The following is a 21648-nucleotide window of genomic DNA, read 5'->3' as shown; positions in this document are numbered from 1 at the left end:
TCACAAATTACGGTACCTACTTAAAGTTAGTAGGATTCTAAGAATTCTAAGTAAGCAATCAGGCGCACTACTTAGCAACTTACCGACCTAATTGCCACGACATGAACTAAATTCTCTCATATCTCGTGAAATAGGAATTGTGACAGGCAAAATTATAGCGAGAGTGCTTAGTGCTAGCTAACATTTTCTCAAGAAGCTATCAGGCATAATTAATCAAATAGCAGCCATTGTGATAAAGGCTTGGCACTCAACAGCGCTCGAATTCGCGCCAACAGGATTGCGAACCGATGCAATGTGTTCCAGACACTTATAGAGCGAAACATTTGTAGAACACTGAAGGTTCTTACATTTATTACTAAATGGAGGATACATTCAATGGAAATACTAACCTTTGATTTTCTGCTGAATAACTCTGAAAATCTTAATAATGTAATAATATAGGAAGGACATACCATACCTATATGATCTTTCCCTGCAATGAGTGAAATCAGTGTTAATTGATATTGAATACTAAAATAATCATGCATGAAATAATTTATAACTAATTTATGCCGCAGTATAATTGCAATGTTATTCAACAGCGGAATCAATTGAAATATCAGATGAAATAGATCAAAATTCTATTATTTATTTATGTTAATGAAATGTTTGACAAAAATGTAATTGTCGGGACACCCTTTTCATATAGCAACAGAATTCGCAAACTCAATAGAGATTATAACAATGAATAGGAATCGTCGTTGTGTAGACAGTTCTAAAGAATTTTATACTCTACAAATATATTTAATTTTCACCTGCTACCTTATCTACCAAACTTATCCACTATAACCACGTAACATTACGTGACTTACAAAATGAAATCTAGTAGCCAATCCGCAGTACAGAGAGCGAAGCACCGCCGGTTCTAGCAATGTGTCTTAGCAGCAATGATTTTAAAATGTAGGTACATTAAACCATGTAGCCCCGGAACAATAATGTAGACTGGGTCTCTAGAGAGTACAATGTAAGAATACTGACGTACGGAACAACCTTTGTTGAACGTTACAATTTAAAACGTACGGATACTTACTTCCTCAGATAGGGGAGCGGCTAATAGATTAACATACCAAAAAGGAAAACGGATTTTGTTTTCTAATTTTTATCTTAAATTCCTGAATAGAATAGTTTTTGCTTTTGATACCAGTTGCTTAAACTTAGGAAAGACACGTGCCACGTGATCTACGAACCAGCTGGTTTTCTTAACCTTAAAAAAACAGGATTTTTTGTGTAAAAGATTTCCTAAAGAATCATCTTTAGGTGCAGAAACAGGTCACTAGTTCCAAAAATAAAAGTTCACAAAAGTGAAAAAATCACGTAGCAGGAAGTTTGTTTATACCTAGTAGAAAACTAAAATACATTTTCACTTTGAAGAAGAAACCAGCTCGTATATCAATCGAGCCAGATATTTTACAACAAGCAACACTAGAACGTGACTTCACCTATCCGTGACTACAACTATCCTCGATTTAAACCAATATTTGTAAACTGTGCTTTTGGCGCCAATGTTGGTCCAAACACATTCTACGCCAGACACTGCAAGTTCTTCCAATTGTACGTATAGGTGGGCAACGGTGGGTGCATAACAACGATGCATGCTTCATGCACGTCCCACTGCGGTGGTTTATGCTACATTATTTCTCGTGCTCTGGTTAATATTCCGACGGTGTCTAGGCAGCCTCACGGTGAATACAAATTCTAGACAACCATTCCTAACTATGAAAAGCTTGGCAAACGTCTCAAATGCCGAATATACGTATATAATTTCGGATCGGGAGGCAGTGATGCTTATTATGGTAATGGGACAATAATGGCCTGAGTTTGGTTGTGTTTCATAAACTAGGTCTTTCTGGTCGTGTACTCTTTCTGGATGAGTGAACAAGACACGACTAGAATATTGAAGGTTGTCTAGTAGTAGCTGGTAGGTATTGGAATCAGCAAATTTTCTCTAGGACTTCTTACCTTAATGTTTTGTCTTACAAAGAAACATCACAAAAATAACTATGCGGGCTTTTATTATTCATTAATATATATAAGTTGAGAGAGGGAATGTTGGATATTTTTTCATAAATAATTCACACATTTATTAATCGATCAAGCTTTATTTTCCGTATTACTTTCTGCGTAATAAATAATTGTTCAGGAGATATGTTTACAAGCGATTTCTATGGTTATGTTGTACCTACGCCATAGTTCATCTTTTGTAGACATAAAAGTAGTTAAAAAAATTGAAACTTAAAAATCTAAATGATATGAAGTTATAAATCTTAGAATAAAATTACTTCATGAAAATAAGAGATAATGTCTTAAATTACTAAGTACACAACAAAACATAAATTCATTTGTCACAAGTAGAGAGCACGCGCATTGAAAGCGCAGTTCACACTAGTGGATTTACACCTCGGGTCTTACGGGCATTGACTAGTTATCGATTTATACAATAAATTGACAATAAAAGCCGATTTCAACCATGGTGCTTATTCTCTCATTCATGACAAACAATTGACAACAACAGGTTCAAATGATGACCCCTGCTTGACGCGCAAAGTTAAACCGAGCATACCTATAGGTTCGAGCGACAATACCCACTTGTGTGAAAGCGCTCTAATAGATAACAAATATTAACAAATAATTTTATATTACAAATGCGTTATTCTCTAGTGTTCTCCGAAGCCGATACACACTCAAAGCAAAATGAAAAATATTTCTAACAACAATACGAACAAACTTTGTTTCTCTGTCCCTTTTATGATATTACAGGGGAAACACAATTTATCTTGAAGTCAATACTTTTTGGAACTGTTCCCTTGTCGTGGCAGAAGTAACAATAATAAATAAAGTATATTATTTATATCTACGGAAGTACAGGAATTTATTTCTTACCTACTCAGAACTTCAACGTATAGGTACTTACATAAAACGCTGTTGATCTTTACGACTTACTTAAACGCAAACTTAAAAGTTCGTATAGAAGCATTTTATGGCATTTATCAAATTAAAACATTATAATAGGAAACATAAGATTTTACAACATTATACACAAATATACAACATTCAATTAAAGTTATTTCAACCACTGTTCAATAAAATCATCGCTTAATTTCGTAACAAATAAACAATGGCGTCCGAATTAATTTTCATTTTTAAGAACAAATTGTTGTTGCCCAACTTTTGGAGGTTCGCCAACCAAATCAACTTCCCATATAAATTGAAACTCGTTATTTAGAGGCACTCTTGATTTTTTTTTCATCAACTAAAATTGTGAACTTTTAAAAATGTATTATTCAATTTTAGCTTGCGACTAACAATTAACGGCTTAATAGATTGAGTTATTTTTACACATTCATTTACGAAAACATTTTCTGGGTGCTTAGACTTTTCAGAATAAATCATAAGAATACTTATTTTAATACGTAGCAATGTAACATGAATAAATAATCGACGGTTATATTAAATAAATACTTACAGCACTAGTCTTAATTATCATGTCTATTAAGTACTTTGAAAGCAGCCTCTGCGGACTATATCGGCTTAGCAAGGTAAAATAAATAATCTAGTCATAACAGGTGATGCTGTAGTAGGTACCAAGCAAGTTTTCACCAACGGAGAGATGTTAATAATTAACGTCCGACCGGACGGCAGTGGCCGCGAATAAAAACGGACCACTCCGTAATAATTTCTTTGAAAATTTAATTTATAGGCGAAGTTGGCAAAGCGGGGTATTAATATTTTATCGTAATTCATGTCGGGTCACCCCAATGCGTAGGGCTTCTGATCGTTTGTCTCAAGGTAGTAAATACCATCCTTCCTGAAACAAAACAATGAACGTTGATCTCTAAGATTTAAGCTAATGTTGTTACTGCTTAACAAACGAGTGTTCTTTGTTTAATTAAACATAGAAACGACGAAAAGTTAACCGTGTTCATGAATACTTAAAATAACCTTTTGTTATTTGAGTCGGAGGGAATGTTATTTGCGGACGAACGAACGCCAGAGCATTATAACTAAGTCATAATTAATTAGTGTACCTACATAGAATCATAACTAAATTGCGGTACTTATTGATTATCTGAAACCAAAATATCAATATTTTATTATTTGTATACTCACCCGTAATGTATATCAAAACCGCCCATAATGAGAGTTTCTCCAGTTCCTGTACAGTTACCCGTGTAGTACAATTCGTTGAAACTCTGACACCGCACGGCTGTGAACGGGACAGATGATATGATGGACTCTGCTAAATACATGTGAGCTCGGTTGTGGGCACACAGACCTGGAACCAGTAACAAAACTAATTGAAACACAACTGTTTTAGTTTATGAAGTTCCTACTTGAAGGTCAAGTACCTAAGGTAGAAAAGTATCGTGTCATAGGGTACAACCAAGTAGAGTATCTTGAGTTTAACGTTATAAAACCCGCGTAATTTCTTAGTCTGAAATTGAATAAGTCAGCTCAATGCTAGTGGCTACGATTACAATTCAAATACAATTGATAGTTATATATAAAAGATAATGGAGAATATAACAGATTTAAATTATTAGAAATGAGAGAAAGAAGAACCTACAACATTATGTTTCAAACGTTTGATAATGCTCAGGAAAATTCTGAAGAGCTTGTACTACCGAACTAACCACACGCGTCAAAAAGGCAACTTGATGTTATAACGTACAAGTTTAATTAAGTTCTAAAGAGTCAGTCGTTAAAACACAGTATATGAGAGGACAGTGTTTACAACCGTTTTAATATTAGCTCCTAATGTAAACTTGAAAATATCGCAACTAAGATTAAAGTTTTTAAAAGCCCAAAAGCAATCACTTGAAAATACGTATAAAAATAACTACAAAGCGAAAATTAATTCTGTTTATTCCCAAAGAGATTCGTTAAAATCAACTTGCAATTTACTAAGGTTCTTTTGTGTTTCACAATTAATTAAGTTTTGATATAAATCTGAAATACAAACGTAAAAAATAGATTCATATATTTTTATAGCGCTAGGATATCGACCTCTGGTTTAGAAGCAAATAAATTTATACAAAAAGGTACTTTGAAGCTTATAATTTAAATAAGTAGATTAAACTTAATAAGATTTTATAAATATTGTGAATTTTTTAAAAGCTTTAAGAAAAGTAACAAAGGCGCTTTGTTACTTTATTAATTAGTCGATGCTCAAATTTGGTAAAGCGTATGTCGGACATGAAAAGACTGTCAGTAATACTCTGGCTTTAGTATTAAGAAGCTAATGAATAAAGATACGTAAATCTATACATCATAGATTTTTATATTTTCTGATACGCTTAGAAATTTTATTTGCTACCTATTTTAATAAGGAGTCTATAAATTATAGTCATGAATTTTGAAGTCTTCGTAATAAATCTTTTATAAATATTTTCAACTATGAACTTCTAAATAGGTATTAGTATATAAGATTTTCTTGGAGAAAGAAGCTTGACGCTACCCTAGCCATCTAGAAGTCATTAGCACAAAACACAAACTAAGTAGGGCAACCACTTAATTTCCAATATATAAGTAGCATACCTCTAATATCGTAGCCACAACCAGGTTGACGGGTGCCGCCATTCGGGTAGAAGTCAATGTGGCCCAGGGGAGCCATGAAGCCGAGGTACCCGCCACAAGTGTGTATCACCTCCACATGGCTCGCATCATGCTTATCCAATCTGGCGTCCTTGTTGCCTACCGTGAACAGCGGCAACGCTGGATCCAACCCTGAAATAAATCCACTTCCATAATAAATAAATATCCTTATTATTACGAAATCTCCGATAAGATTTCTTCACTCAGCCGTCAATTTTAAGAGATCTGTTTTCAGGGAAATACTAGTATTTTATCGAGATATAATAAATCTTTCGCTTGTTAACGAAACGAACCTTTTCATTAACATGGTCTTGTAACCATCAGATGGGACGACATACATGTCTATAATTAGGAACTCATTAATTTGTATCACAACAAAAACAACAATTATATGTTATAAGCGAAATTAGCAAACAAAACAATAGGAGTCTTCATAACAAACGCTAGAGTTTAACAAACAATGGAAGCTAATTTGCTGCGGTTTCGTTATAAAAGCTAACAGAATCGGTTGCGTAAACACCTCGACATTCAACGCAGAATGGAGAGTTAAAATTGCCAAATTATTTGCCATAAGCACGTAATTAAGACGCGATTTATTATGTCCTGTTGGTTGCTGGCTCAATTTGATGAGGTTCACGGAATGCCCTGCCGGTCCCACTCTTTCCGTGAGGTAGGATTGAATCAGATACCTACATGATATGGCTTTAGTCTTTGATTATATATATGTCTAGATGGAGTGTCACCATACAATCCCAACAAAGAAGCAGAGACAAAATTGTTATGCATGTGTACGTGTAGGTGTCATTTTACACTGCGCGTTGACGTAAATAATGATACCAGCTTCTACGATTCTCCCATAAATAATGAAAAAAAAATAGACTAATTAAATAAGTTTGTATACATAGTGTTATTCGGTTTAACTATAACTTTATAGAAAATTGAACCTTGCTTGGCACTGCTCCTTTTGTAAGTCTTCGGCGCCCTATCTTGTCGACAGTACTCATGTCCTTGCTGCGGAAGTGATCGGAACACACTACGGTATTTTTTGTTGGTGTCCACATCGCATCTCCACGGCTTTTTTTAATGCGGTCTATCCACTGACTCCTAACAATAGGATTACTTGGAATTCTTAAAAAAAAATGTTACGTTGATAACCATAATTTACTAATCAAATAATAGTAGATAATATTTTGGAGAATCAGAAAATGTTATTTTCTTGCGCAATGCTTAAAAAATATCCTTTATACATAACATAAACACGTGAAGTTGGGAAAATGAAAAACAGAAACTGGCAACACTGATACAATATGGCGTGATTTAGTAAACATAATTACAAAAAACAAATATTTATTTTCTGGGTCAGTTACCGATGATAGGTGATGTTATTGGCACTTTTTAGCCTTCCTTTATAACTCCGGCAGACTTTAATTGCACATATCGTCATTTTATCTCTGTTATTTGTATTTTAGTTAGCGCGCGTTATACGTTTTGACAGTTAAGCGGCACGATCTGTTCTGATTGACGGGAAAGCTCCTGTCGATGAACAGTACATCGACATTTTTTTCCACGCTTGCGCGCACTCGACGCTACATCTAGACATATATATAATCAAAGGGCTTTAGTACGCGTTATTCCAAAACTAAAATATGGGTTTGACAACGCTCAAATATTCAACGGAACAGTGACGTTAATTTTCTATTTGTGAGACGTAAAGTTTCTTACGTCTCCAAGAAAAGCTGGCTCACGGGCTTATTATCCTGTATGAAGACTAAAAAACAAGTTCTCCGTACAATGAATAAAGGGCTTCATAATATTTGATTCGAAACTGCAGAATATGAAGTAAACGCCCCTTTCAACTTGACATTGATTGACGTCACAAACGTTCAGCGCTTTGCTTAACTGACAACCACATTATAGTTCGGCCATTCAGAGAATGCGTTCCTGACACGTCGCGATTGAACTGACGACGTAACTTTGCAATGGCGTTGCAGTTACGATAAAAATATTTTTGCTGGTTGTTTACCGTTTTAACAATTGAGGAGCATTAAAACAACATTATTATATCAATAATCAATGAATGTAGTTACGTCGTCAGTTCAATCGCGACGTGTCAGGAACGCATTCTCTGAATGGCCGAACTATAGTTGTTGTCTTAACTGAAAATTAATTTAACAAGATTCTGTAAATGGATGCTAATCAAAAATCTTTATATCTACACTTACTTTTTTATATCCTCTAGCTAGACATTAAAAATGAAGATCTGGACCTTTAAGCTTAAAAATGCCATTTAACGTCATTAGAATTCTATTATGCTTCTGTGCACACTAAGAAGTAATATATTTTTTTTTTATTTTATCACCGCACTAAGCAGGAATGGTTTTGCACATTAGTAATATTGACGATAATGATATTACTGACCTGTTATAGTGTCTATTGGTGTTTTTTTAACGTTGGCTCCTGCTATGCCCACAACATGGGCACCTAGGCTATGACCTATGAGGTGCACATCACCCATAGATACTCCCTCCCATATAAGGAAGTTGAGGAACTGTGTAAGGAGGCGGCCAACCGAAGCCACATTGTAGCTGGCCATTATATAGTTGACATTAGCGGCTGCACCCCAATCTACTACGACGATGTTCAAATCACTCACGTTTAGATATGCTGGAAAAAAACAAAAAAAAAAAAACATTTTGTTAAAGATTCTATTCCCAAAGATAGCAACCGTGTTCAAACCCCTTGAATTTGTCTTCTATTGAATATTGGGCGACACTTGACCGAGGGATAAAGGTTAAATTGGAAAGGCTACTTGATAAAGGCAGCCGTTTGATCCAAAGCCTTTCTTAAGACTAACTCATTAATTACCGTTACGGTATCGATGTAAGAGGAAAAAAATCTAAACATAAAAGTTTTTCGTTTTATTTTTCCATAGGAAAAGCACATATTTTTCCCTAGCATTGAACGTAGAAATGCTCTAGAATCGGGATACATTGACCTCGCTTGAAATTCAGTCCGGGATCGACGTGATGGATTTCAAGATCTCATTATGCAGATACAGGTGGAGTAATCACCAACCACCATTGCAGTTTCCTACTCCACATTATTGTAGGTGTGGAGCATATGCATCCATTTCTATTTCACAAGAAGAAAATTGTTCTTGTTTTTTTTTTACCATCAGATATTACTTTAAACAATTACCTTCTTTTAGCGACATCGGCATAGGACCGCTACCATTATTGAGCCAGCCATGTGCTAGCACTTTTACTTTGTTATTAAAATCGAAGTTTGAGTCATGTAAAGACGCAGAATCGTTTATCCTTAACATTTGATACTCGAATGGATTCCTCCTGAAATGAAAAACGCCTGTTAATTAATTTTGAATGAGGTTTGTCTAGACTCCAGACCACAAACACTTTATTCGCAGTAATTTGATAACAAATAACAAAGACCGCACATAAACAATGCTCCCAATGTTTTTGGTGAAACCTTTTCAAGTTGCTTTATGATTCAAACGGATAGTTAAAATGTCAAAATTAAAATAAGGTCGATATACTTTTTACAAAATCTTTAAAAACAATAATTGTTTTAAAGAACCTAAATTATTAAATGCTTTCAAAAATCATAAATACCTAATGTTAGTATTTAAATGACGATTATTGAATGAGTATTAATTGACCCTAATCCAGTCAATCAAACCTTCAGTGCTGAAAATGTATTTGGGGAGCGTCTAAGCACACGACAGTACCTATTATAAAGCTTCTTTATTTACAAAAAAAAAATCAAATCTATACATATAATAAATCGGTAGAAAAGTAATTTTTGTACATTGAAGAAATTGACAAAAAAAATAGCCAGCATTTTAAAGGATAACTAACAGAACCCATTTCCATCATTTTTGTAATTTTTGTCTGTTTGTCTGTTTGTCTGTTTATCTGTTTGTTTGTTCGGGATTCACGTAAAATCTACGAATTAAATGCAGACAATGCTTATATACAAAAATTCTACGTAACTTGGGGTATTACTTAGTTTCTGTTTCATCGAAATCGATTCACTCTATCAAAAGATATGATTAATTTTGTGAATTCAAGATGTAAAATATTACAACACGCAAACTATTTGTCAAAACTGTACATTTGAATGTTGTACTTATATTAGTTGATCGGCCTATTATTATTATTAATCTTTACACAGAAAATCACACCTTTATAAGTAACTTCGGAAGAAAAAAAAATATGAAAATTTTGTTTAGCCAAGGTTAAAGTAGCTCCATCTGTGGTAAATAAAATACATCAAATTTGTCAAAGAAGCGAGGTGGTAAATGACAATATTACCATACATTCTTTATAGACGATTATTATTTCAACAGATGGAGTTGTGTATTTTCCGTAATTCACCATATTTTAACACGTAGTGTAATTTTTCGATAGACATTTCAATAGTGTTTGTCAGTTTGCCGTGCCACATCAAAATCCAACTATAATTATTACCTTGATGAAAAGAAAATTAATAGTTCTCAGCCAAATTTAAAACGGTGCCATCTAAATTATTTTTTGAACATTATGTCAAAAATGATGACTTTAGTGGAACAATTAATTATCATTTAAAGTTACAGATGGAGTTCATATCAGGATTTTTTCATAAACATAGTTTAGCTTATCTTCCACTAATGTGGTGGCCTTAAAACAAATTACTTTGAGTGAGTAGTATTAAGTAGACCTTAATTATATTTTCTGATGCAAAATATGTAAACTTAATCCTAGAAGAAATGAGGATCTATCTCTCGCAAGCGCTGCTGAGCGTGAGGTAGGTAATGTAGGATTCTGTAGCTTTAAAAACAAGCCCAGATACAAAGTGCAGATAAGAAATGGGAGCTCTCTCTATTTAATACCATACACACGTAAAATGCTTTATGCGTCTGAAAACGTACATATTACGCGTCGCATACCAGAGACATGCTTACTTTCAACTTCTGATCGCAAATACACTGTTCACGATTACGAACAGTCTCAGTAAGACCCGAGCCAAGTCTAAAAACCCTAAAAAACACCTTTTATATAAAACTACGTTTGATGTAATTTAATCACAAAGACAGAATTGTTATCTGTTGCAAATCCTATCCACCTATATCCTATCCTAATCCAGAATGCATTGCAGGTGTGCATTGTACAAAAACCAATGGTATCCTATTAGAGAAGTCAAAAGAGTTGACCTGCCAACGTCAGCTTCTGCGCTAAGCAAGTGTTCTTAATAGTACCATCAGAATTACATTCATCGTTGAATGAGGTGAATAAATTTTCAGAAACCACAATAACAGTAAGAGCCAAAGCGTATTATCGCTTCATAGAGCTCTGATTGGCCCCAGGTGACCAAGTCAGGTCTGATTTGTTCGTTCATCAGATCTTTGAAAGTGTTTCGGTGGATACTTACTGTCGTCCTGTTTACGTGTGACACAAAATATGGTATATAAACGTCCTCCGCAAGAGCGAAATTTTCCCGGTGTGCGGTAGTGACGCACAGTATACAACACTTATGTTTCTTTTGATTTGCTGGCTCCACCAAGAAATGACAAATTGCGAGCGTACATTCTGAAAATCTTGGCAAAATTGCAGGTTTCAAGTACGAACACATGAAGTGGACTCTCACAGATACGTACATTTTGCCTATTCGTGAACTAATGCAAACATTTCGGTGGAGTCCCGGCTTAGGCCTCCTCCACATTAGGCGCGCGCGATCCTCGGGCGTGTGAGTAGCGCGGGCGCCGCGCGTGCGTCGCGAGCATGTTGCGTGAGCGTCGCGTTTTGCTGCCCTGCGGCATTTGCAGCGCGCTCGCGGCGCGCACGCGCCGCTCTCCTTGACGTTTAACTGCTAAGGCGTTTAGCGGGCGGCGGGGATAGCGGGCGAAGGGGTAAGAACGCAACTCGAGCGCCGCGTGGTCGCCACGAGCGCGTCGCTTGCACTCTTCACACATGCCGCAGGGCAGCAAAACGCGACGTTCACGCAGCGCGCTCGCGACGCCCGCGCTACTCACACGCCCGAGGATCGCGCACGCCTAATGTGGGGTCAGCCTTACCATAGTGAGTAAGTGAAACTATCCTACCCTATGCGCCTGCTGATGATGATGACTCATTTTATCATCCATCCAGCTATTCCCCAACTATGTTGGTGTTGGCTTCCAGTCACCGAATCTGTTTGAGTACCAATATTTTGCTTGGAGCGACTACCTATCTACCTATCTTCAATCCAGTCAACTACACAAGACGATATCCATGGTAAGACTGACAGACTTTCTGGCTTCTGATTAGTCGCAGCAGCTGCAGAAAATGTACAAATGACAGCTTTGTCAGACTCAAAGTATGTAGACATAGATTATAGCTGTTTCCTGTGAAAATTACTTACGCACCATACGTAATAATTTTCCAAATTGGCTGAACAACGTCACAAACTTTAGTTCTTTTGTTTAGATAAATGGTCACATCCACAACACAACCTTGATCAATGAATCTATGCGACTGCTAAGTGGTAATCCTAATTATACTGTCACGTGAAAGAATGCACCTACGGGATAAGTAGTATTTTGACGATTCTGTATTGCCCACGCAGACGAAGTTGCGGGCAACAGCTAGTACTTAATAAAAATGACAGGTAATGATGGCGACGTACAACTAAATATTGTCCAAGTTAACAGAGATCTTTTAAATATTGTCAGACGACAATGTTGAGTAGGTACACCTACTTCTAAGAAACACCAAGTAAGTATATGTTGTAAGTTTAAAACGGTTCCTTATCGAGTGAGAGGTCTAAATAGCATTAAAACTACATACGGAATTTCCTCCTCTGCATTGTACTGTAAATGGCAACGTACATAGACACATACACAATACCTTATTATAATATAATTATGGTCATTTAACTCTTACCGCACATTACATACGTATGCCATGCCAAACAATGGTTACCTTTTCGACCAAAAAGGCAGCGTTAAAAATTTTGTCACACACTTCGATAGGACAATATATTAACAGAACGTATTGCGAATTTTAATTATGTTTTACAATTTCCCCTTCCCGTGATACATTTTTTATGAATACAGAATACAACGCATGTTTTTGAACGTTCAATATTTTTAACAGCGAGCGTAAAAAAATACTGTGAAAAATCTTCACTATAGGTATGTTAGTTCTAAAATCCGAAGTATAACCAATGTTCGTATAAGAATTGAAATCTATCTAAGAGTCAGTATAGGAAACCCTAAATAGTTACTATCTAGATGCAGCAGAATAAGACGGTCATTCTTTCAGCCCAAAATTAGCACTTCATTGTGAAGACACAAGACACTACATAGTCACTTACTCATTTCATTAAATAAACATAATTATAGATATTTTCATTAATAATTATCGATAACTTGATCATTTGGGCACTAGCTACCTGTGATTACATTATCTTTTACCAACTTACACGAAACTTGCGACACGTAAAGCAAAAACTCATTATGGCACCATCTTAGAAAAACTTCACCAGAAGAATATCTTTATATTTTTAATGGTTCCTGCAAGCATTATTTAAAGTTTCAACCGAACCTTCACGCTGCCAATATCAGGTCGCTCGATACCGGCCAAAACCACATCCAAGCGTTACGCCCGAGCAGTTGAAACAATCAGTTTTCGTAGAGTTTGCACTTACAACTACTTGAAGAACTTTAAAGTTAAACACTCTGTTCTCTCTATTTCTTTAAACTAATTTTGAGTTCTGGATTCAAGACTTTAGATTTCTATATTTTTGTTGGATTGCACGTTGAGCGTTCGAATTCTCTTCAGAATAAAAATACGGTTAGTTAAGGCACAGAACAAATGCTGACAGTGGTAGATGCCTGGATAAAAGTTACAACTGCGTTACGGCCAAAATGTATATCTTCCCTTATTGATTGACGTATTCTAAATGAAGCAGTTTTATCCAGATATACTTACTCCTTACTGACTATTACCTTGTGTAAAGTTTGAATTCGACATCGGTCTCGTACACCCAGCCAAAAAAGAAGCGAGTCTCGTTTGCCGCCGTCACGGGGGGGTAGGTCTGCACGCTGGCCAGCCATACCGGGTCATACGGCGCCGGCGCATCCCACTTCACCGCGGCCGACACTACTGCTTCAAGAAACAATAAAAGGAATTAAGCCACAATCAAATGCAAAATAAATCTTTTTCTTCAAGTGGATGGATAAACTTAGAAAATTGGGAACAAAGAATCAGGTAATAGTTATTTGTTATACAAGAGTGCAAAGTTACTTTTTAACCGCGAGCTCAATTTTGATGACCGAACAAGCGAAGGATTCTAAAATTGAAACACGAGCGTAGCGAGTGTTTCAATAATTAGAATCCTGAGCGATAGCGAGGGAATCAAAAGAGCTCAAGGTGAAAAATCTTTGCACTCGAGTGCAACACGTAACTTTTCATCCCACCTCATCGAGGAAATTACTAAATGCAAAAAAACAAAATGGCGCGCACATATGAGTATCAAATTAAAAAGCAGTATCTATTAAAGTTCATTTATTTGAAAACTCAGTTTAAAAATGAAACGAGGTTAAAAATCTATGTAAAAACAATAATAAAAATGACTTAATTAATTGAATAATTATTTTAAGCAGTATTTTATTTGTTTAATATTTATTTGTTTGAAAAGTCTTATCAAGATTGTCACAAACGGAGTATTGCACACGATTTGACACGATGTTCTAAATTCAAATCACTTTACCGCTCTAGAGAATAAAAACGGCTTTTGCGCTCAGAGTGCCTAGTGCGAGTTGAACAAAATTTTGCGAATGACTTCACTGTCGAGTTTAGCGAGTCAACTTGAAACGAACCGAATGCAATATTTAAGCGAGTGCGAGTTGCCATCTCGCAAATTACTCGCATCACGTTTCCTCACGGCGAATAGCGATGATCATTTTTGTTAGGTTGGTGTTCCGTTCGCTTGGTGGGATAAACCTACCAAATTTAGAAAGACGTCATTTTAGCATGTAATCGTATGGGACGACTGTCTTTCAAAATTTTTGGGGTTATTGTTTGGATGTTTTGTTTATGTTTGACGCGACGCCCGAAAAAAGTTTTTAGTTGTTTTAAATTAATTAATTTAAAATGAAGACAAGTTCTTGTCTAGCACCGGGAGTGCTAGGGAAGCTTATATATTTCTATGAGTCAGAACCTCAGTTACTTGTTCTAAATACACACTGCACATTTTTTGGGATACGTGCTTTGCTTCTCTAATTGGCCTTTGATAGGATCCAGTGGCAAAAAAGAATAAAGCGGTAAGTACCTGCAAATAAAAGAAGGAGAAAGTTTCTTCAATCATAAATATACATACCTAGTTTTGTTTTGGAAATTGATATTGTAACTTACATGAATTGATAAATAGGTACCTTATGTTCCAAGGAAACACGTAGAGTGGATTTTAGATTTATGCTTTGTCTCAGTTAATTGCACAAGAACTTAAAAATCTTCTTGGACAATCTATATCTATGTCTAAATTGCGTCTCCGTGAGGTGAACTAACGAATTAAAAAATGCGCAAGCCCTTGCCCCAATTCTGGCGCTTTTGTTGCGTTCATCTTGGGCCTTTGCTGCCGCAAACATCCTCCGAGCAAAGAAAAAGCGTCCTGCCATATTTTTGGTATTATTTTCACTAAATAAAAACTTAATTGTTGATATACGAATATCTCCTCACTTCACTTTCACCACAAAAATCTTTGTGAGAACTTTTTGGTTAAATTCGATCGCGTTTGTATTTATTTACTATTCGATCTGTCAAAATCTGAATCTCGCACTCGCATCACGGCAGAAATAAACCAATCCCGTGCCTGTCACGTTCACTTGAGAGTCCGAGCGATTAGATTTCGAAAATTTGTAAACTGGCACTCGCTACTTTAGGTTCCAATTTTTGACACTAGGCGGAGCTGAGTGCCTAGTGCGAGTTGAACAAAATTTTGCGAATGACTTCACTGTCGAGTTTAGCGAGTCAACTTCAAACGAACCGAATGCAATATTTAAGCGAGTGCGAGTTGCCATCTCGCAAATTACTCGCATCACGTTTCCTCACGGCGAATAGCGATGATCATTTTTGTTAGGTTGGTGTTCCGTTCGCTTGGTGGGATAAACCTACCAAATTAAGAAAGACGTCATTTTAGCATGTAATCGTATGGGACGACTGTCTTTCAAAATTTTTGGGGTTATTGTTTAGATGTTTTGTTTATGTTTGACGCGACGCCCGAAAAAAGTTTTTAGTTGTTTTAATTTAATTAATTTAAAATGAAGACAAGTTCTTGTCTAGCACCTGGAGTGCTAGGGAAGCTTATATATTTCTATGAGTCAGAACCTCAGTTACTTGTTCTAAATACACACTGCACAGTTTTTGGGATACGTGCTTTGCTTCTCTAATTGGCCTTTGATAGGATCCAGTGGCAAAAAAGAATAAAGCGGTAAGCACCTGCAAATAAAAGAAGGAGAAAGTTTCTTCAATCATATACATACCTAGTTTTGTTTTGGAAATTGATATTGTAACTTACATGAATTGATAAATAGGTACCTTATGTTCCAAAGAAACACGTAGAGTGGATTTTAGATTTGTGCTTTGTCTCAGTTAACTGCACAAGAACTTAAAAATCTTCTTGGACAATCTATATCTATGTCTAAATTGCGTCTCCGTGAGGTGAACTAACGAATTAAAAAATGCGCAAGCCCTTGCCCCAATTCTGGCGCTTTTGTTGCGTTCATCTTGGGCCTTTGCGGCCGCAAACATCCTGCGAGCAAAGAAAAAGCGTCCTGCCATATTTTTGGTATTATTTTCACTAAATAAAAACTTAATTGTTGATATACGAATATCTCCTCACTTCACATTCACCACAAAAATCTTCGTGAGAACTTTTTGGTTAAATTCGATCGCGTTTGTATTTATTTACTATTCGATCTGTCAAAATCTGAATCTCGCACTCGCATCACGGCAGAAATAAACCAATCCCGTGCCTGTCACGTTCACTTGAGAGTCCGAGCGATTCGATTTCGAAAATTTGTAAACTGGCACTCGCTACTTTAGGTTTCAATTTTTGACACTAGGCGGAGCTGTTTTTGTTCCATACAAATCTTAGTATACGCGCTCTCATGTGAGTCCGTAAATAAATTCACGAAAACTCGCACTAAGCACTCTGAGTGCCTAGTGCGAGTTGAACAAAATTTTGCGAATGACTTCACTGTCGAGTTTAGCGAGTCAACTTCAAACGAACCGAATGCAATATTTAAGCGAGTGCGAGTTGCCATCTCGCAAATTACTCGCATCACGTTTCCTCACGGCGAATAGCGATGATCATTTTTGTTAGGTTGGTGTTCCGTTCGCTTGGTGGGATAAACCTACCAAATTTAGAAAGACGTCATTTTAGCATGTAATCGTATGGGACGACTGTCTTTCAAAATTTTTGGGGTTATTGTTTGGATGTTTTGTTTATGTTTGACGCGACGCCCGAAAAAAGTTTTTAGTTGTTTTAAATTAATTAATTTAAAATGAAGACAAGTTCTTGTCTAGCACCTGGAGTGCTAGGGAAGCTTATATATTTTTATGAGTCAGAACCTCAGTTACTTGTTCTAAATACACACTGCACATTTTTTGGGATACGTGCTTTGCTTCTCTAATTGGCCTTTGATAGGATCCAGTGGCAAAAAAGAATAAAGCGGTAAGCACCTGCAAATAAAAGAAGGAGAAAGTTTCTTCAATCATATACATACCTAGTTTTGTTTTGGAAATTGATATTGTAACTTACATGAATTGATAAATAGGTACCTTATGTTCCAAGGAAACACGTAGAGTGGATTTTAGATTTGTGCGTTGTCTCAGTTAACTGCACAAGAACTTAAAAATCTTCTTGGACAATCTATATCTATGTCTAAATTGCGTCTCCGTGAGGTGAACTAACGAATTAAAAAATGCGCAAGCCCTTGCCCCAATTCTGGCGCTTTTGTTGCGTTCATCTTGGGCCTTTGCGGCCGCAAACATCCTGCGAGCAAAGAAAAAGCGTCCTGCCATATTTTTGGTATTATTTTCACTAAATAAAAACTTTATTGTTGATATACGAATATCTCCTCACTTCACTTTCACCACAAAAATCTTCGTGAGAACTTTTTGGTTAAATTCGATCGCGTTTGTATTTATTTACTATTCGATCTGTCAAAATCTGAATCTCGCACTCGCATCACGGCAGAAATAAACCAATCCCGTGCCTGTCACGGTCACTTGAGAGTCCGAGCGATTCGATTTCGAAAATTTGTAAACTGGCACCCGCTACTTTAGGTTCCAATTTTTGACACTAGGCGGAGCTGTTTTTGTTCCATACAAATCTTAGTATACGCGCTCTCATGTGAGTCCGTAAATAAATTCACGAAAACTCGCACTAAGCACTCTGTTTTTGTTCCATACAAATCTTAGTATACGCGCTCTCATGTGAGTCCGTACCTAAATAAATTCACGAAAACTCGCACTAAGCACTCAGATATCAAAGGGTAAAACTACTCTTTCCGAGATGGTGGGATGAAAAGGTTTATTTCTGTTCTCCTATTGCTCAATTCTAGCTTTCTCTTCATGGAAAAGACTATTCATAGTCCGCAACAGCGATCTACGATTTCCTAGAATTTGTGGAACCCAGAAATTCTTTCTAGCTATGCTGATTACCAAAGAATGTTTTCCACTATAGTTCTAATTGTGTAAGTCTTACTAGGTAATGTGATGACGCATTATTACGTTTAAATTACTCTATTGTTTTAAGTCACCACCTCCATAGAGGTAGTTACTATCTACAGTCAGATTACATTTAAATTATCTGTATGATATAACGATATAACTGTGACTTTATCAAACATTTTCTATCGAATTTAAGTATTTGTAAATATCATCTTATAAGACATTCCGGTCTCATTTTGTTGAGATCTTGAAGTGTGTAGTACACACTGTGTACCTATATTAACCAGCCAATTTCTTGCAACAAGCAACAAACATGTCTACAGACAAATAAGCTATAAGCTTTGATTGCTAGAAAGTACAATTTTCTAATGGAGGTCAGATAGCTGTCGGAACTTGATTCTCGTATCTTTAATGCCTAGAAAGTACTGTGAAACACTCAAATGTGCTTGCGGGGAAAATAGAAAATCCAAGCTACATTAATTACACATCAGTGTTCCGCCGAACATGAGGTCCCGGGTTCGATTCCCGGTTCGGTCGACATTTGTGTGATGAGCATGCTCGTTGGCCGTGGTCTGGGTGTTATGATATGTATTTATAAATATGTATATATGTAGCTATATGTAGTTTATCAGTTGTGTTAGCACCCATAACACAAGTTAATAAATAACTTACCATGGGGCTAACCGACCGTGTGTGAAAAAGGTGTCCCGACATTATTTATAATTTCAGATTGTTTTTTTTTTTCAAAATTGATTAGTAAGATTAAAAAATACAAGTAAGAAGATTACTTTCTAGTTAGTTATGTTCTAGTTTTGTACTTAGAGAGACTTTTATTAATGTCCTGAGAATTGTTGAAATTACCGAATGTATTTACCTAATGTGTCTGTTGCTATTTTTATTCATTAGCCATTTGTACTAGGTTCTTAAAGCAAATACCTAAGTGCGCAATTTTGTGAGATATTTCATAGATTTTTTGCGTCTTTAAAACAACCAATATTTAAAAGCAATTACTTTTATCAGCATAGTCCTCTGGAGGAGAATAAAACTCAATGACCTGAAGCTTAGTCAAAACTGCCATAAGTAGGTACTAGGTAATCAAAATCGGTTTTATTTTGCTTTAGGGAAACAAAATTTAAGTAAACACTAACTTAGTTAAGTTATGTACCTAATTTATTCCTAGATGTTTTTAACTAATAATAGGATAAAAATTCAAAAATATTCAGACCTATTTCTACCTACAACAAGGTGTCTTTTGGGATGGGATATAAACGATTAGCTTTTCCATAAGAATCTAATATTTAATGAACGGGGTGTTCATTGATGTTAGAAACAGATTTCTTTGGAACACCCTTCCCTCCATTTCCTGCCAGTCAATCTCTCTTCAAAAACATCTACGTGCATACCTAACTTGTACCTACTTAATCAATAATTCAAAAGCTTGTTCAGTTGCTTCGTTAATTTAATAGAAGTCAGTCAGACTTCCATAATGGACTCGAGGATATAGATTGTTATCTTCACTTTAGCATTCAATGAATGCTTGAGCATTTACTTCACCTACAAACACTGTGAAAGTTTAATAGCACCAAACAATTAATATTCATTGTTTGATTTAGAGACGGAACGTTCATGTTGCTTTTGCCAATCTACGGAACCCTAGGGACACTTAGGAGAGTTAAAAGAGGTTGTATCTCGAATCTATTCGTAGCTTCATTCTTTGTTCTTACTTACAAAACTTACAGTGCAGAATAACGGACGGATTAGATTGATTTATTTTTGGCCTAGGTTTTTTTTGTTAATTCGAATTGACTTCTTAGTAAGGCATGTAGGCCTCCTTACTTCCTTTATTCAAATTTCTATCCACTTATAATACCTACCCAACTTTTCGTGTTGAAAATACCGGTTAGGTTAGTTCTAAACGAGAATAAAAATTACAAAGTTTTTAATGGGAATTGCAACGTGGCAAAAATTTTGCAAAAAATTGGGTAATAAAAATAGGAATACAAAAAATACCGAAAAAGCACCCTGGGATCTAGTTAACATACTTCTCACGAACCTGTACACAAAGCAAACAGCAACGGAATCATTCCAACTCCGCTTCCTGGCAACAAACACCAGACTCACTGAGAGCAAAACCAACTTTCCACACATCGAACAAAACTTTGTTGAACTTTAAACTGACTAGAACGCTCATTTTGAAGCTAAATCTAATTGTAGGACCGGCACCGAGGGCTCCCCCATTTTCACTGGCCGCTCGAAACAGAGATTGAATTTAAATTTACGTAGCGGTACCAGCTCCATTACGATTCATAGTACGATTCGCTGGCCAGTCCATCGATCATATTAATCAATCTGGACCTTATTAACATTACATACGGCACCCTGCGGATTCTTCGTAAAATGGTGACGGGAGAAACTTTGAAACTTGAGTCATCTAATAATAATTTTGAAAAGGGAAAATTTTATGCAAATTCGAAATGCTCGGTCTAGTGGCTGATGTTCGGATTTATTTAATCTTTAAATAAAGTTAAATAGATAGGTACTACACCCAGATCTAAAAACACTATAATTTATAGGATTTGACTGTAGGACCTACCCAGTTGAACAGTACCTAAGTATATAAGTAAGTACCTACCTATTGAGTAGGTATGGAATGATAGCCATTTTGATGAACAAGACTTTAGACATCAGGGGCCTGATTCTCCTAATTTTACTAAAGCAACATACGATTCACGTTCGACTCGATTCGACTGAGACCCAATCCCGACTCGATTACGATTGAAGCGTATGTGGCATTCCGCTATGTTTTCTTTGAAATAAACGTTGTTATCCTGTTCTGTCATTCAATAATGAAGTATTTTGACTGCAATTGATTTACGATTGCAAAATGATTGTACAGCAAACTACCGTATAGACCAAAATCACCAAAATAGGAGACCAATCGCACACCAATCAAATGTCAATCGAATACGATTGGTCTTTTATTAGTAGCAGAATGCCCGATATGGTTAAAACTGCTATTGCTATCATATTGCGATTCGATTTTGACATTGTTAACTTAGGAGAATCGGGCCCCAGGTTGTAAAAAAAGGGAATTCGACGAACTACCATTTACCGAGGTTTAGATAGGTACCGTTTAGGGTCTATTTATAAGGTAAATTAACAACTGCACATTGAACCCATATAACCATTTTTGCGAACATAACGTAACCGTTTCGACACTTAGCGTCGACACTGATCTATCTCGAAACATAATCTCGTCGACGTTCCGTGTTAGCGCCGTCGCTGCAACTAAAAATGGGGAAGA

General features: G+C 36.2%; 1 protein-coding gene across 2 annotated transcripts; it reads right to left on the bottom strand.

Annotated features, from left to right (window-relative positions):
* Positions 1-2118: 2118 nt before the first annotated feature.
* Positions 2119-20625, bottom strand: LOC124633484 (pancreatic triacylglycerol lipase-like). 2 transcript variants are annotated; one of them, XM_047168725.1, is made up of 7 exons: positions 20398-20625; positions 13616-13775; positions 8830-8978; positions 8050-8295; positions 5575-5763; positions 4147-4312; positions 2119-3844 (listed from the first exon to the last, which is right to left on the bottom strand). In XM_047168725.1, the coding sequence occupies exons 1-7, from the start codon at positions 20426-20428 to the stop codon at positions 3787-3789; spliced, it is 999 nt and encodes a 332-aa protein (XP_047024681.1). In that variant the 5' UTR covers positions 20429-20625; the 3' UTR covers positions 2119-3786. The 2 variants fall into 2 exon arrangements, with proteins under 2 accessions (XP_047024681.1, XP_047024688.1); XM_047168732.1 differs by having other exon boundaries at positions 13616-13772; positions 20398-20623.
* Positions 20626-21648: the final 1023 nt, after the last annotated feature.

The sequence above is a fragment of the Helicoverpa zea genome, chromosome 1, assembly GCF_022581195.2.
Source record: "Helicoverpa zea isolate HzStark_Cry1AcR chromosome 1, ilHelZeax1.1, whole genome shotgun sequence".
Lineage (NCBI taxonomy): Eukaryota > Metazoa > Arthropoda > Insecta > Lepidoptera > Noctuidae > Helicoverpa > Helicoverpa zea.
This window is presented reverse-complemented; position numbering and strand designations above follow the sequence as displayed.

Coding starts and splice junctions, on each gene's coding strand:
- LOC124633484 (XM_047168725.1), bottom strand. CDS start 20,428: ATGATTCCGTTGCTGTTTGCTTTGTGTACAG. Junction 5,764..8,049: donor ACCAATAGACACTATAACAG/GTCAGTAATATC, acceptor GATTTATTTCAG/GGTTGGATCCAGCGTTGCCG. Junction 4,313..5,574: donor TTGTGGCTACGATATTAGAG/GTATGCTACTTA, acceptor TACTGGTTCCAG/GTCTGTGTGCCCACAACCGA.